At 40.9% G+C, this 18,480-nt stretch overlaps 1 protein-coding gene across 1 annotated transcript in view; it reads right to left on the bottom strand.

The window, feature by feature from the left end:
• Nucleotides 1-16,391, bottom strand: part of CHSY3 (chondroitin sulfate synthase 3) — a 251,318-nt gene extending 234,927 nt beyond the window's left edge. The window contains exons 1-2 of the mRNA XM_005303068.4: nt 15,237-16,391; nt 11,544-11,827 (exon numbers count right to left, since the gene is read on the bottom strand). Coding sequence (XP_005303125.2) covers nt 11,544-11,827; nt 15,237-15,936 — 984 coding nt within the window. The 5' untranslated portion in view covers nt 15,937-16,391. The remainder of the gene's footprint in view (nt 1-11,543; nt 11,828-15,236) is intronic.
• Between the last annotated feature and the right edge of the window lie 2,089 nt (nt 16,392-18,480).

Here is an 18,480-nt window from a genome sequence, read left to right as displayed (position 1 = left end):
TTCCAGCATTGTGATTTTCAATAAGGTGGAATGTCTTTTGCAATAGATATTATTAATTCAGTGGTCTACTTACAGAATATAACAACATGTGTAGTTATGCTGGATGCCTGGGAAATTATCCAGAAAAAAAAGGCATCTAGTATGCAGGGGGTAGTATCTTATCTGTGCAGGAAGGTCAAACTGAACCAATTTTACTAAGCTAGAATTCACTACATCTACCCATCATAAAATAAAATTTAAAAAAATAAAGGTCCATGTTTTAGTTAAAGTCCTTTATCGGGAGGGGAAGGAGGGGAGAGGAAATGCAGCTAGTTTTAAAAGGAAAAGTGCGCACATGTTACTACTTCATGGGTAGGTGTTTTTTGTTTTAGTTTGCAGGTTTTTCCAGTTAAATATATTTCAGATTTAAAACTGAGACTATATAGACATCTCTCAGGAGAGATTTTCAAAAGCACAAATAGAAGTTAGATGCCTATCTCCCAGGAAATATTTTAATATTAACTCACACCATTTTTAGTAAGGCAAATTCCAAGTAGCAGCAAATTAAATTATGTTAATTTTCAAAAACTGAAGGGTTTATAAAAAAAGTGTACATTATAATGCAACAGAACTATTTTGGGCACCAAGCTGAAAGAACTCAGAAAAAATTGCTTAACCATGCATACAATGGTAGAAGTCAGTAGAAGTCAGAATTTACATAACAATAACATTAACAACAATAGCCAGAATTCTCAACAACAGGTTTCTACAGTTAGATTCCTGCAGCAAAATTTTCAAAAGCACTTAAATTACTTTAAAATGTTACCACAATTCCTTATTTAGGTGCCCAAATAACTAGCCTGAAAGGTTCAGAAGCTATCATTAAAGTCAGTAAACAATTTGTATTCAAGAACATCTTCGGTAGGCATTAAACAGTGATTTCATGGGCTTCAATTAGATGTCTACTTCTGAATTCATGAATTTGAATCTACAACACACATGCTTAATGGAAGAATTATTCAGATCAATGTAAGAGCCTAAACACTTTTACTTTCCTGTATATACTACCACAATAAAGTGATTAAACCCCAAATATAAGGGAATATATCTGGCATGTTAGACTATTGTTCTATTAGAAACTTAAGGAACCTTATCAATTAAAAAAAAATACCTACTTGACCTTTTTAAAATGTACTGTTGTTACAAGTACTACAACACCTAAAATTGCTGAAACTGAAGACTAGAAAATGTTTTTATTTTTGTTTATTCTGTGCATTATAGATCACTTTGTATAATCATTTTCACTCTTTCACTATAGTCAGCCTCCTGTGCTTGTGTGCACATCCCCCCATACAACGAGAGAGAAAGATTGTTTTAAAAATAAGAAAATGTTGTAAAAAATCAGGATGATGAATCAGAGGTTAGTATAATACCTTGAACTACCTTTAAAATACTGTTGTTTTTTATTTAGTTTAATTAAATAGTTAAGGCACATAGTTAAGTAGATCTGCAAGAGTGAAGCCAGAAGCAAAATTCATAAGCTCTGTGGGAGAGGAAATGCAAGAAAGCTGTTCCCTCTAGAGCTTAGGCGCTCCAAAGGAGCTTGGAAGCATCGGCTATGCGTGTGCTATAAAAACGTGCATTTGGCCCATGCATGCTACATAAAACATACATGGCCTCTAAGTTTTAAGAAGCACATTTGTCCCCATACAGAGTTTATGGAGCATGCATTGCGTCTGCATGCCTCATGAAGTACCCAGAAATTACGACTGAAACAATTATCCCCCAACCCCTCTAAAACTAGAAAAAGGCACCACCTCTTGTGAATTACAATACGTTAATATTTGAAGACCATGGTTTTCAAAAGCAAATTTTTTTTTGGAGGGGGAAGAGGTTGTACCCATAGAGTCACAGATGGGATCAATAGAAGACTAGATCGTACAGACTGACCTCCTGTATAGCACAGGCCACTAACACCACCCAGCAAGAGCACACTGAACCCACAATGAGACCAGCGCATTACAACCCACAGGAGACCAGACTATTATGTGCCAAAGGGAGAGAATAGGGGAGACTGAGTTGTATCAGTGCTTGAGGCCCCCTGAAACAGCCAGGAAATGAATAAATGAGATATACCCAGATAATCCAGACAAATAACACACACTCACACATTGCTGAGAAAAGCAAAAAACTCCAAGACTGCCAATCTTACCTATCGGAAAATTCCTTCCCAATCCCACATATGGTGATCAGTTAGACCCCAAGCATGTGAGCAAGAACCAGCCAGCCAAGCACCTGAGAGAGAGAATGCTTGGTGCCACCTCAGAGCCATTGCCCAGCCTGCCCCATCTCCTGCCCTGGCCAAAGCTGAGGCTTCAGAGGAAGGAGATTAAAAACCCTCCCAGAATACATTGGGGGAAAACACCCCTTCCTGGTCCCTGCCAGTGGCTGTTTGAAAACCTGAAGCATGAGTATTTAGAAACGGAAGATGTAAACCAGAAATGAGCCCCAGGTCTTTTGAGCCCTGTCCCCTACCATCACAAGTAACCATATAATATAAATGCACTAATAAATTTGTTCTGCTCTCTTTATTTGCCCCACAACTCCTATCAGGAGGCTGTTTGAGAACCCCATTCCTTCTTCTAATTTCCAGCCTGAATTTGTTCATGGGCAGTTAACATCCATTTATTCTTATGCCAACACCATCTTTGAGCTTAAAGAACTCTTCTTCACCCTCTTCTTTACCCACCCCAACATGTGTTTAGAGAGCAATCATATCCACCTCAGCCTTCTTTTTACTAGACTTAACAAGCCAAGTTCTTCCAGCCTCCTTTCATAAAACAGGTCCTCCTTTTCCTATCATCCTAGTAGCTCTTCTCTGCACCTGTTCCAGTTTAAATCAATCTTTTCTGAACCTGAGATACCTTATCTCTTTTTTTGTTTTAAAAAACAGGATTTTGAGAAAGTGTTGAGGCCTCTTAAAATCTCAAGTTGGCCTCCAAAACCTGAGGTATTCAAACTCACAAGTTGCTTTTGTAAATATTGGTCTAAAATTTCTAAATCAAGTAATTTGATTTATCATAGGCCAAAAAAGTATGAGAAAAATATCAGATGCGTGCCAATTTTTGCACCACAATATTTTAAATGCCTGATCAAGTTTGCCTCAAACATTCTAAAAATTATATTTTATAGAATAAGGCTATTAAATTAATGACAGATTAGTTTCAGTCTAGTAAAGTTAAGGATAAAACAACCCATGGTTATTATAAAAGAAGGCTAGCTCTACTTAATTATGGAGAATGGCTATTTTCTCCATAATACTTAGTGCACAAGTGACATTTCTTAATAAAATTGCTAGGTGGACTCCATTTTTCTAGCCAGACTTAAAAGGCAAAATTACATATGGATTAAATCAGCAAAATGTTAGTGGTTAAAAGAAAATGTTTTTCCCTTCTAGATTTACTCTTCTCCCACTGAGTCATCTGAAATCATAGATTTTTGTTGTTAAGAAGTTCTGGGTTAAAAGACTGTTGTCTACTTTATCTATTTTATTAGAAAAATACATATTTGTAAAGATATCCTAAACAAAATGGGCCAAGATTTCATGGGCCCAGCATAATACCACTGAAGCCACAAATGTTACACTAGGCCCAATAACTTACATGGTTTGGAACATTTACCAGTCACTTACTAGCCAAAGGACTAAATACTAGCTCTGGAATGGGTAGAGTACTGCTTTGAAAAGATAACCACAGACTATAGAAAGCACCAGGACCTGGAATGACCGAGTCCTTCGACCACCCAATAGATGTTTCTCTCTACTTTTAGAGCATTCCCAGGACCCTCACACAAGGACAGGGAAAGGACCTTTGATAGCTCATTCCTCTATGATGAATAATAAGCTATATCCTGCTTTCTTTTCCATGGGTGTAATAGCCCAATGTATTTTTCTGGTTTTCTAAATTTGTACAGTTACAGCTGAAATAATACTTAAAGAGTTAATATCGGTCTCAAAATATCTTTTCTTCCATGTATATATATATTTAGGTCTGATTGTTTATAGCTGCCAGTTGCTTTCTTAATGAACATTTCACTATTGCGACATAACCTGTTTTGCTGACCTTGTCAAAGGATGAGGGGAGAAGCGGGAGAGAAAGCCCAAGAGCACAGACTTAAGTCACAGTAAGAGGAGACAAGTAGGAAAACAAATCAAAGAGTACTTTGTCAACTGGGTAACAATGTAAAAAGCAATACTGAAAAATCAAGTTTAAACAATTAATAACATTTTAAGAATGGTTGCATACATTAAAAGCAACGTATACAATGTTATTTGCATTTTCATCTGCAGAAAACAACTCACCTTGTAGGAAAATTCAAGCAACATAGTTTCAAAAACTATTTGTCTTGATGACTTATGTTTAAGAACAATCAGAACTGTATTTGCAGAATTATGAAGGAGAAATAAAACCAAGCCTATAAAGTGTATGAAAAACAAATTCAACTGCTGAATCCTTGGGGAATGTAAAGTTTTGTGAACAATGAAGATAATGGTGGTACTGAACTGAAACCACAGTGTATTTATGTTTAGTGATGTTTTTTATTGACAGTGACTTCAAGATAAAGAGAAGATTAGGTAGGAAAGGTTAGAGGGAATCCAAAAGACTAGGGTTACCATACATCCTCTTTTTCCCGGACATGTCCGGCTTTTCGGCAGTCAAACCCCCGTCCGGGGGGAATTGCCAAAAAGCCAAACATGTCCGGGAAAATGCCGGCCGGGCACTTCCCCTCCTGCGGTGGCTCTGCTCCTCCCCGGACTCTTCAGCTCTGTTTAAGAGCCGAGCTGCCCGAGCGCTATGGGCTTCAGGCAGCCCCCTGGCCTCCGGACCCCAGCTGCCGGCCGGGCGCTTTCCCTCCCGGGCTCCGGCGGCGCAGGGTCCGGAGGCATGGGGGCTGCCCGAAGCCCATAGCGCTCGGCTCTTAAACAGAGCCGAAGAGTCAGAAGAGGAGCAGAGCTGCCGCGGCCGGAGGCTCTGCTCCTCCCCTGACTCTTCGGCTCTGTTTAAGAGCCGAGCTGCCCGAGCGCTACTAGCTTCGGGCAGCCCCCATGCCTCCAGACCCTGCGCCGCCGGAGCCCGGGAGGGGAAGTGCCCGGCCGGCGGCTGGGGGTCCGGAGGCATGGGGGCTGCCTGAAGCCCATAACGCTCGGGCAGCTCGACTCTTAAACAGAGCCGAAGAGTCCAGGGAGGAGCAGAGCCGCTGTGGGAGGGGAAGTGCCCGGCCGACATTTTCCCGGACATGTTTGGCTTTTTGGCAATTCCCCCCGGACGGGGGTTTGATTGCCGAAAAGCCGGATATGTCCGGGAAAAAACGGACATATGGTAACCCTAGTTAATGGTCCGCAGATGTGTATTATCCTATGTATATACCCCTACCCCATCCCACCCTATAGCCACAAAGAAGAGGCATAAGACATAAACTAGAAGTTAAAGATGCAAAGAGCAATACTGACTTTGATTGGAAAATCCCAGGGTATTTTAAGGGGGAAAGAAGTCCACTTATAAGGGTCCTAAAGTTTCATATAAGTCAGTGGTTCCCAAACTGGGGTTCGTGAACCCCCGGGGGTTCACAAAATGTTACAGAGGGTGCTCGGGAAAAAATTCCCTAATGGCAGACAGAGCTGTGCCTAGGGGACCCCAGACAGCATGGGGCCAGCAGCCTGGAGCCCCTGGACTTCCAAGAGCTAAGCAGATCAAAGCAAGCATATCTATCATACTGAGGAGATTTAAACTCCAAGACTCCTTATAAGAAATGGAAAGGGAGGTGGATATTTTTTGCTGTTTTTAAAATTAAATAGGCAGGTAGTATTGTTTTTAGAATTATTATGAAGAACAAGTTTAAGCTTTGCTGTAACGTGCGTTGTTTGCCTGGACTACTCAAGATCTGAATGCTTATGTAGGAGGAACTCTTTGAGTTGGCTTCTTAAATACCTTCATGCTGTTTCGCATCTGATACTCCTTGATGAAACATAGGAGCCTTGTCTTATAACAGACTTATTCAAAGTGATACAAGGTATGGAAGTGAGATCTTGGAAGAGTGTTGCCATTTTCATAATGTAATAAAAATAGTGTAATTATAAATAATAATTAATAATAAATAGTGTGTAATAAGCATGTCATAAAAACAAATTTTATATTTCCAAGATCACTGCTTTTATAATTTATACTCAGGTAAAGGAGAAAATCCCTGGAAATATTCATTTTTAGGAGGGGGTTCGTGAGACTTGACATTTTAGTGAAAGGTGTTCACAGGTTGTTAAAGTTTGGGAACCACTGATATAAGTGCTGAGACATCAATCCACTTTCAAGGTGCACTTCCTGAAATGAGCAATTTTTATTTGATTGGGTGCTTGCATGTAATACACCTCTTCTATTTAAAAAAAATAATGGAAGAAGGAACAAAACCCATTTCTGTAATATTATGACCAACAGAATTTTGAATGTTGGGGGTTTAGTTTTAATTACAGCATGCTTACATAAATTACAATACATCTTTATCAGGAGGCAACAAGAGGCAGGCTATTAAACAGTCTCAGCCTTTAACTATTTTTCAACAACATACTGGAACATTTTCATAGAACCATATAAAACTGATGGTAAAATGTGCACACAGGTATTAGAATTATGCATTTAGATGTGTAGAAAAAGAAAACTCTCAAGCCACATACAATATTAATCCATATTACACATGCTGTAGAAATTACAATATGTACATTCAAAAGATCAAAGTAAATGCATCATATTTCACAAAGTACTTAGTTTCAAGAATGTGCCTTCTCTTGCACTGAAGAAAAAATATAAAATCATATGCAAACTGAATAAACCAAAAACCTAACAGAGTTATGCCTTGATTGTCCCAAATCAACTTGGTAAGAGGGGTCTTTGACTTATCTGTCCATCTTTCCTGATTCTCCTTTTTCAGTTCTGGAAACACACTCCTTATCTCAATTGCCACCTTCTGCTCAATTTGGTACCCAGTATTCACAATAATGATGTCCAATTCCTGACAGGGGTGATGTATGCAGCTAGTTAAATCCTGCATTTTTTTTATTTTCCTGCTTTACAGCATTAACTATTTTCTATTTTACACCCAGGGGATACAATTTTTTAAAAAATGTTTACAAAATCAGCATTATCATTTTAAAAAAAGAACACACAGCAAATAAATTATCCAATACAAGCTTCCACAGTCAAGTCCCTTTAAAATGGTAAACCAATAAATAAACAAGCAATCATGTGTAGTTTAAAATACTGTAATATTTTATACTCTATAGAACAGAGTCTATTCTCTATAGAACAGGGGTCGACAACCTTTCAGAAGTGCTGTGCCAAGTCTTCATTTATTCACTCTGATTTAAGGTTTCGCGTGCCAGTAATACATTTTAACATTTTTAGAATGTCTCTTTCTAGAAGTCTATAATATATAACTAAACTATTGTTGTATGTAAAGTAAATAAGGTTTTTAAAAAGGTGTTTAAAAAGGGTTTAAGGTGTTTAAGAAGCTTCATTTAAAATTAAATTAAAATGCAGAGCCCCACGGACCGGGTGGCCAGGACCCAGGCTGTGTGAGTGCCACTGAAAATCAGCTCACGTGCTGCCTTCGGCACGCGTGCCATAGGTTGCCTACCCCTGCTATAGAATATAAAAGTTTATAAAACTATGCATCTCTAACAACACAGCTAATCTCATTAAAAATAAAATGAAAGTTTCTAGACCTCAGGGTTACAAAGAAAAGCTAGAAAACATGAACCCTGAAAAGCTCAAAAACAAACAAACAAAAAAACACCACCAGAAAAATCACAAGACAATCGCAAGTTTTTCAAAAGCTCATGATTTTTTGGGAGCAAGGGCTGGCAATACTGCATTAAATACAGAGAGAGAGGATTTACCTTAACCAGATAGGTCAGGTCTATTACATATCAATTGGTGTGACATCACCAAAAATTTGAATATTGAATCATCATTGTATTTGTCTACACGGGAAAAATGAGCAATGTTTTAAAATACATTAACAGGTTTTTTAAATGTCAGTTTGCACATAGTGTAGACAAAAGGTATTAGCTGACAGAGGTTAAATCCATACAGAACAGAAGCAGAAAACACACAGTTGGGTTGCCACTCTTACCCATTTTACTTTTGTCACTCAGCACACAGTTCTGATGTTTAACCTTCAAGATGTGCTCTGTATAACACTGACTTTTCTGAAGGTAATCTTCATATATGACTTTAAAAGCACTGAGAAAAAAACAGCAACTGAGAAAATAAGGCTACAGTATAGAGAACTATGACCACCTGTTTCTCTGAAAGCTAAGTACACAATCTGTATATAGTACCGTTCCATGTCTGCACTAAGAACTTACAGTTCAAACTCACCCCAAAGAAATGCAATAGTGGGCCTGATTCTGCTCTTGCCTACACCAGTTTAAATCCATTAATTACAGTGGAGATATTCCTAATTTACACTGTTGTATGTTGCTGCAGAATATGGCCCAACAGAAGCTTGGAAGTTCATAAAGAAGGATGAAACTTTGCCCTGAAGTCACTCTGTTGTGTCCAGGTATTTCAACCCACCTGGACTCAATGTCTGCCTACATAAGGAGTACAGGACTGGCCCCAGGAGTTGCATGCAGTTACCTGAGGAAAAAAATTTGACCTTAAGTATGTGAAGTAGCTTGCTGTTCTAAGAAAATCATAAAGGAGTACACCATCACATTTTATTAATACAACAAAAAAGGATTCAATCCACTGAGGTGAAAAAATCACCACACAGGTTAGTCTAATTTAACTACACCTCTACCTCGATATAACGCTGTCCTCAGGAGCCAAAAAATCTTACCGCGTTATAGGTGAAACTGCCTTATATTGAACTTGCTTTGATCCACCGGAGTGCGCAGCCCCCCCCCTCTCCCCCGGAGCACTGCTTTACCGCATTATATCCGAATTTGTATTATGTCGGGTCACATTATATCGAGGTAGAGGTGTACTTTCAACAGTACACTGTAGTATTAATGGAGGTACACTATTAAAACCTGTACCTTGAACAAACTATTACATAATAAAAATGTGAAACTGTTCCAAAGCACATCTGTAACCTAAGGATCCTTACGTTTGTCAGAATATCTAGGGCTTTGCTGAAACTGGAGCATTATGTCTCCAGTTATACTTCATGGCAAAGCTGGAGAGAAGTAAAATCCTAGAAGACCTATTCACACAGCCATTGTAAAATGTGTTACCAGTAGATCTTAAATGCTTCAATAAAATCCTTTTACATAAAATTTTAAAAATATATTTTGTCACAATGTGACTTAAAAATATGTTGCAGATCTATTTTTTTTCCCTTTTTTAATCTTAAAATCCCATCCTACTTCCTAGCACGTCTAAATGAATAAATAGAAAATATATGCATTCCTCATGTCTAAAAATGACTGCACTTTAGCTTGCTATGAAGAATTTTTATTCATTTCACTTCTCCTTTATACCTAACTTAAATATTTAATCCTTCAGAACTAATGTATTGTCTCAAAAAGTTCGTTTTAATCATATATGTATTTTAGAGCTCTTTGTACATGAAGTGACAAAATTCTTCTAATACTAGGACACTTTTCAAAATCACCATTTAACATTACAGTATCAAACATTTACTTTTCAGTTTTTCTTTATTTAATATATATATGGCAGTGACCCTCAAAGGTCCCAGTCAGAATTGGGGATCCTATTATTCTAGGTGCTGCATAAACACATCTCCAAAAAGCAGACAGTTTAAGGCCACAATCCTGCCCTGAACCCCAAGCAGGTGGACCTCTCTGCTCATGTGGAGCTCAATGAAGAATTTGATTGCCAGTTATCTTCGGGGGGGGGGGGAGGGGAAAGGGGGGAATTAACCAAGACAACAAAGAAGAATGGGTAAAATAGAACCACAATCTCTCAAAATGGCACTGTTAGGACTGCGGCACCATCCTGCATTCTGTTATGCATGGATAGACCCCCTGCAACTCCATGAAGCCCTGCCAACTTCAATGGGGTTTTGTGTGGGAGTAGCCCAAATAGATCAGAATGTGGGCTCTGGATCTAAATTTAGTAATTTGATTAAAATGGTGAATCCTAGTCAAAGTTTTACGTCCATCTGCATGACTAGGATTAGAGAATCCTAGTCAAAGTTTTACGTCCATCTGCATGATGCACATTATTATTTCATTATTTTTAAGCAATTTTTCTATGCCACTAGTGTATTTTATACACTGTAACACAAAATGTTCTCAAAATAAATCTTCAACCACACTTATTAATAATGTGGTTAAAGTACAAGACTCCCATCACCTGCAAGCAATATTTTACTAAGCAGAGATTTTTAACCATTAAAGAAATACTGTCATTCACCTATTTATATCCAATGTAGCTTTCCAAAGCCATTTTAAAAAAAGACCACCACATTTAGCTGAAGCTTTCTGAAAAATAACAAACACACAAAACCAATTATTTTACTGCCTTTTTGTCTTTAATGGCGCATAACCTCTTTCACTGGCCTACTGAAATGATTTTTTCCTGTTTAACGAGATGGTGCCACAAGGGCAAGCATACATTAATACTAAAGAACCAATCAAAATAGCTTAAATCATATTCACTATATCAGTTATGACTCCTGTCCATGTACTCCGAGTCTATATTTTTATCTACAAGCATAATCTTACACGTAATTATAGCCTCCCTAGTAAAACAGCTATAGAGGTTGATTTAGTTTTGTAAAATATAATATCAGCATTGCAACCAAATTTTTAGTAGCCTAATATGTATCTTTACTTAAAAACTTGATTGAATATTAGAGGAATTTATGTGCTCCTTGAATATGTATGACTTCTATAATTTGTTATGCTGCCTGTATCTATTGGTGTGATATATTCTTCATCAAACACCATTTCATTAGACTCCAAAATAAAGTAATCATACCACGTTGCTTTCTCACATAGCAAACAGTTCTTTATTAAAAGTACATCTGAACCATTAGGAAAATAGTAAATGCTACTACACTCTGAACACCACAATAACATTGCTGAAGAACTTATAGAAGGATATAGATATAATCTGTCGAGTGATTGTACAAGACAAAGACATTATGTGCAATCAGAAAAATAGTGATCCAAATGTTAATATGCATGTTTATACAAATTGCAATTTATTTGACAAATGCATATAAACCCTTAACCTAGTATTATAATAAGCCATGATACATATAAAATGACATATTTATGATACAGCTTCTTACTGATATGAGCTCATCTGGCACCAGAAAACAACTTTTACTTATGGGCAGAAATAAATAAATCAAAATATTTTTCAGCGATGAGGCTCTGTGAATGTAGTTTTTCATCTTTTTATGATCAGTAATTTACATCCTGATATAGTTGCACTTAAAAATAGTAAAGAGGGGAAAAGATTAGAGATACACTTACTTACGTTCTCACATAAAAATCTGTATATTAAAGCCATCATGATTTATCCATTACTTCTTACCTCATATGACCAAACGCACTGGGTTCCACCAAATCGGCGGACGCATCTTCCCACTTCCACATCCTCATGTGTGGTGTACATTTCTCGAAGACATTCACCTATATGTGGCACCATTCTCCTGAGAACTTCTCTACTGAAGATCATTCCTGGCCCTCCCATGCAGAAATTTTCTCCAGGCTCAAGCCCCAGTTTTCCAAGTTCTTCAATATTTCCCAGACCAGTTTGCCCCAAATAGAGAGGTTTACTGCTGTTCAGTGACCTAAGGAACTCCTCCAATTTTTCACCTAGGAAGAGAAACGGTGAGCATTATCTCTTCAGCTCTTCTAACAGTCATCTAGTTTTCTGCATCTCAACCATTCTTTAAACGTAACAAGCACCTTTTTCATAATTTTCTATAATAATCTAATGTAATTTTCTCTGTTTCAATGCACACTTAAAAAGAAAAAAAGTCACACCCAACCAATCTTTCTATTCTGACGTAAGTTTTAAGGCATTTTACATCAGCAAAAGCATTAGTGTAGACACATTTATACTAGCAAAAAATACTTTTGCTGATATAGTTCCTTTCATTTGGACAACTGCTACAAGCTATATGGGGAAAAAACATTATTTTGCCAGTATAAAATGTGTCTTACATTAGGATGGTTTGCCAGTATAGCTGTACTGGAACACCATTTCCAGTGTAAGTTATCTACCAAAATAAGGAGGAGAAGCATATAGAAGTCATAATTAGACCTGACATCCTAGTAAACTTACATGGACAAAATCTGCATTGATATATTACCCCAAATGGAGAAAATTATGCCAGAAATAAATATAACAGGATTAATTAAAAAAAATACAACTTTAACTGTATAACTATAATTAATTTAAACCTGTTTTTTGTCAAATATTTTTTCATATTCCCCCAAAGTCTATACCTGAGTTCAGTTACCTGTCTGGATGTTTCCAATGATGCAAAGCAGTACAGCAAACGATAACTTGATATCAATTTCTCCTTTTGAGAACATTTTCTTAAAAGTTTCAATTTGATGTATAAATTTAGCCTTGCAACAATTTACAAAAGGTGGTGGCTTCCAAGTTACAGATGAGTACAAAAGAAGAGTGGCAGTTTTTCTTTCTGTACTACACCTCTACCTTGATATAACGCTGTCCTCGGGAGCCAAAAAATCTTACCGTGTTATAGGTGAAACCACATTATATCGAACTTGCTTTGATCCATTGGAGTGCCCAGCCCTGCCCCCCCGGAGCACTGCTTTACTGCGTTATATCCCAATTTGTGTTATATCGGGTCGCATTATATCGAGGTAGAGGTGTACTTCTATACTGTAAAATGTATACATATACACATGTGAATATATAATTATGAAATGTAGCAAGCAAGTTAGTCCATAAAGTCATTTAAAAAAATAAAGTGACAAAATTAAATAGGTAAAAAATCATCTCCTTCATTAGCAAAATTGCTACATTCCATAACATCTTTAATAGGCACTGCAAATTGAGCCCTCATGCTCATAATATACATAATCCATTGATGGTGAGAAATTTATGCTTATCAGAACACAAGCATTTTTCCTTAAGCAGCAGCAAACACTGTAAGGTAGCATGTATCAGAAGGCCATTTTCCAATGGTACTAAAAACTTGAATAGAAAGCATGCTGCAAAAGCTTTTCAGAGATACACTGCAAAGCATGACAATGGCCTGACAAGGAACCTTTGCAACATTAATGGGCAAAAAATAATAAAGAAAAATCCAGGATTCAAAGGATGCATGGAACAACAAAAAGGAATTGTTTTATCAAAAATATCTATATCTTAAAAATGCAGCAAAAGATACAATTTTAAAGTATTTCATTTAAAAAAAAATTAAGTCTTCTGAAAATTACTTTTGCCAGATCTAAATTCAGTCCTTAACTCATACTGCTGTGCCCAAGTAGTATGGATGTCTGACGTGTAATACTACCTGCATTGTGAGCTGCGATAGTTGTATACAGAGGAGTAAGATGAGGACGGACTGCCACCCTTAGGCTGCATAGCTGAGCTATGTGGGAAGCTTTAAACGCACAACAGTGAAAGCATAACTGAATTCCCACCAGCTTGGGCTTAGTCTCTTCCCTAAAGTTCATCTTAAAATCTGCAATTGGAGAAACCTGGCAGATTTCTTTCTTTTGATCAAAGTAAGTGCCCAGACTGTAGTAAGGGATCCTCTTTAAGTCAGCCAACCTAGAGGCACATCATTAAAATAATAAATATTTGCTTCAAACAGTGAGGCATTTGATTGATCCTTAAGCATAAATTCCAGCACATCATCTTCACCACCCTTAAGGCATTCAAGAATATTGATTTTTCACTGAAAAAGTCTTGGTTCCTGAATATTAATATCACTAAAAGCTTAGCGTCCCACCAACTGCCTTCACTATGCAACTTGATTACAGTTCCAACTACTGTGCCTTGTATAACATCACTTGGAAACCACCCCAGTACACGCACATGGAATTGAGATGCGAGGTAAACCCCGCAACACCTCGGAGAACAGACATACATCAATGTTTCTCTGGATTCGAACCAACACACCCTTTGGAAGTATTTTAAGGGAAGTGGAACACTTTTAAAAGCCTCGGAGACTGAACATTTCATCCTCATTTATTACAAAAAGACAGATGTCTGTTCCCCGCTACTCAGTGGCGGAAGCAACTGACAATGTTAGCAAGCAAGTATGTTAGTACTAAAAAGCATCCTCATTTCTTAACTGTAAGTGCCCTGGGATAACAATGCATGAGCATATCTCAAGTTACTAGCACCTTGAAGGAATCAGTATTTAAAGATAATACTTAAGTTCATACACAAAATTACAGTCTGCTGCAAATAAAAGTAATTGCCTTCAACTGCTATTGTCCCGGTTTTCGGGGGCGAAAGGGGAAGAGAAAAAACAACACTAATCCCTCAAATAACCACTGAACTACGCCTGGGATAACGTCGAAGAGATCCTTTAAAAGATTAGTTAGGGTTCCAGGCGAAAACCCTGCATTATACATTCATTTCTCAAGCCTGGGCGAAAGCGAGAGCGGAGACTCATCTCCTACATACCCGCAAAACTGAATTCCCTCGGACACCTGTACTGGCAATTCTGTTTCCAGCTATAAATCCCTGCCGAAGCATTGGGACTAACAGACAAAAAATGGAGATTTAGCTTTTAGCCATCTCTGACAGGGATCAGCAAAGCGCTGGCTACGTTTTTCAAAACTACCCAGAGACAGACACACACAGGTGGTGTGTGTTTGTCAGGCCAGTGGGGACGCACTGAAGAACAGAGGAGTCAGACCTGCTGCCAGCTCTCACTCTTTTGCGGGGATTAGCACAGAATGAAGGACGCTCAACTATTGGGTTAGTTTTAAGGGAGTTTTTAAAAGGCTTGAGTGGTTATTTATGTGGGTTTCAATAAGATAGTTTAAGTTTCGCCCATTTATGGGACTCTCCATTATACAGATGGTCCTAGTTTGGCAGCTCTGGAAAGTGGGGGAGAAGAGGGGATAGAAACGGGTTTTAGTTATTGCTTTTGACGATTCACGTGGCTTGTCATTGCCCCTGATGGGAATCTCCCCCCACGTCAAGCCAGTCCCGGTTTGGCAGCTCTGGGAAGTGCCCCGGGAGGGGTTGAGCATTTGGGGACGAGTGTTAGGTGCCCAGCATCACCTTTGATGTAGACATCGTCGTCCGCCCGCATGAACCACTCGTACTTGTCCAGGTAGTGGTCGTGCATGTACTTGATCATCATGAAGGATTTCTTCTGGGGCGGGTAGGAATCGTCTACCCCGGGCAGGGCGACGACTGGCAGCGGAGGCAGCCCGGGCCCCGCGAGCGGGGCGGTGGAGCCCTGGCTGGAGAAGAACTCCACCCTGCCGGGGATGAAGCGCGCCCAGGTCCGCTGCGCCGCCACCGCCCGGCTGCCCAGGTACTTCTGGGCCGTCATCACCCCCACGTAGAGGAAGTTGCGGGGCTTCGCACAGCCCGCGGGACCCCCCCAGTCCCCGCTCCCATTGTGGCTGCTCCCGTGCCTGCCGCTCCGCTTCTCCCCGGCTTCCTCCTCCTCTTCCGGCTCCCCTTCCCCGCCGGCCGCGGCTGGGGGGCTGGGGACGGTGCCCTCCTCCGCCTGCAGCTCCCAAGGGCTGCTCCTGAAGCCGGTGCCCCCCAGCGCCGCCGCCGCAGCCGCCGCCTCCTGCTGCGCCCGGGCGCCCCCCGCCGCGCGGCCGTAGTAGGAGCAAAGGCTGGAGGCGCGTCTCTTCCTCTCGCTCATCTCGGCCACTTTGGGGGCGATGAGCCAGGAGGCGGCGGTGAAGCCCAGCACCAGCCCCAGCACCACGCTCAGCCAGGGTCTGCGGGACCGCGCTGCCATGGTGCGGGCAGGCGGAGAGAGAGGGAGGGTCCCGCACACGAGCTGCGGGGCGAGGAGGCTGCTGCTGAGGTCCCTGTGCCGAGTTAGCGCCGGGCTGCCCGGCCCCGGCGCCGCCTCCTGCTCCGACGGCGGCTGCTGGCTTCCGTTGCTCAGAGCTAAACTTCTCCCGGCGGCGGCAGCAGGAGCGAGAAGCCGGGCGGCGGCGGCGGCCCCTCCACTGCTGGCACCTTGTCACCGCCGCGGCTGGTCCCTCCTCGCCCCTCCCACAGCTCAGCCTCCTCCACGCGGCGGCGGCGGCCCCAGCTCGCCGTTCATCCCACTCCCGCGGCGGCCGCCGAGCGCCTCACGCAGGAGGGAGCAGCAGCAGCCGCCGCTGCCTGGACCCCGGGCAGGGCGAGTCCCCGCCGCAGCTGCTTCTCCGGAAGGAAACGATTTTTTTACGGGCCGCCCCCTTTTCCTAGATCTTCCTCCCCGTCCTCCTCCCGCTGCGCCCCCTGCCCGGCCCGGAGCCCCCTCTTCCCTCGGCTCCCCCCTCCCATTTCTCCACTCCTGCCCCTGGCGCCCTGTCCTTGATCCAACTCCTAACAGGGGCAGCACCCGTGTCCTTCCTCACAGCTCCAGCCTGGGCTCGTCAAGGTGCCCTAGCCCAGCTGCAACACAGCAGCTACGGGACCGGGGTGGGGTGACGGGGGTCAGGAAAGTCCTAAAGCATCAGGCTGGGCTAGGCTATCAGCCACGCTGTCTCTCCAAGTCCTGGGAGCATCGGGCTGCTTAACGCTAGTGAGGGAAATGCCCCTTCCAACAGCAGCTGCTGTTGGGAGCCTGGGGTGGGGGCGCTTAACACTGCACCCACACATTTACTCATCCCCTCACCGCTATAACCGCGAGAGAGCGGTAAAGAGCTGTTGCATCACCAGCAATCACAAGTTTTCTTTAGCTGAAAGAGGTCACAGAACTTTGCAAAAAGAAAGAAGGGCCTGGTTTTCCCCTCAAAAGGATAATTACTAAAGGCAAAGTGGGGATATATTTTGTGAGGGAGGCTGTGGAAACTTCAGTCCTCCACCCCATCTGTTCCTTGGCTTTCAACATTTAATAACTTTCAAGCCAGGAAATGTATTCCTCCCCTCCTCCCTGGCTTGCTTCATAACTTGCTAAATATGTTACTAAGAGCTCCAAAATCGTTAGGTAGCTTCCCCCCCCCCTCTGAATTTCTCCAATCATTAAGAAAGATAATTGTTCAGACCTAGGATATAGGAATGTAAAAGCTGGTTTATTCAAAGGCATAAGGGTTAAAATAATGGACAGGTAACAAACTACTTTCAGTCCACATCTATAAACCGTTTTTAAACTTAACAGTCATCTTGCCATTGATATTTGCTCAAAATATTTACATCCACTAGTAATATCACCATCCTTCAACTAATAATACCTTCATCAATGCTACACAACAACACAAGCAATGAAATTTTCATAGAATATGAGGGTTGGAGGGGACCTCAGGAGGTCATCTAGTCCAACCGCTTGCTCAAAGCAGGACCAATCCCCAGACAGCTTTTTGCCCCATCCCTAAATGGGCCCCTTTAAGGATTGAACTCACAACCCTGGGTTTAGCAGGCCAATGCTCAAACAAGTTTCTAGCACCCAATTATCTAGCACCCAAATATCATTGCACTGAAATAATTCTAGAAGCTCCAGTAGTGCATATGTAATAGTTTTTCTATCAAAAGCACCTACTTTTTTGTAGCTCTTAAAATCTGTGGCGGTAGGATTTAATGGCTCTGTTTATTATACATCAGATGTAAAGAAGGCAAGACTGAGTGACATTGAGGTGGGGAGGAGAGAAGGCTGGTTCAGCTAGATAAAAATCAATGGAAGAGTGAGATAAAGAAGATATTTTATAGAATTTTTTTTCCAAAATGGTAATTCTCTCACATTATTCTCAGCTCCATTTCTGGGTTTGATGAAAATCAGTACAGATATTTTACCTCTTAATTGTAGAAGGTGTAAGTATACTTTGCAGACTTAATAGAAGAACCCACTCTTCATCGTCATCACCTACAGAGAAGTAACTTTTGTTCTCAGACTGTACTGTTTCCACAGAGCTACAGCATAGAAGCTTATCAAGGTTTTTAAGAAGTGACTCTTCTTAGGATCAAGAGATATCCATGGACTCTAACATTCCACCCTTTGTTAGCCATCCCTAAGAACATAAGAATGGCAATACTGGGTCAGACTTAATATCCGGTCTTCTGACAGTGGCCAATTCTAGTTGCCCGTCTGAATGAACAGAACAGGTAATCATCAAGTGATCCTTCCCCTGTCACCCATTCCCAGCTTCTGGCACACAGAGACTAGGGACACCATCCCTGCCAATCCTATCTAATAGCCATTGATTGACCTATTCTCCATGAATTTATCTAGTTCTTTTTTTAATCCTGTTATAGTCTTGGCCTTCACAGCATCCTCTGGCAAAGAGGCCCACAGGTTCACTGTGCGTTGTGCGAAGAAAAACCTCCTTTTATTTGTTTTAAACCTGCTGCCTGT

Source organism: Chrysemys picta, chromosome 6 (genome assembly GCF_011386835.1).
Source record: "Chrysemys picta bellii isolate R12L10 chromosome 6, ASM1138683v2, whole genome shotgun sequence".
NCBI lineage: Eukaryota > Metazoa > Chordata > Testudines > Emydidae > Chrysemys > Chrysemys picta.
The sequence above is the reverse complement of the archived record's forward strand: the minus strand, read 5'-3'. Positions and strand labels throughout refer to the sequence as shown.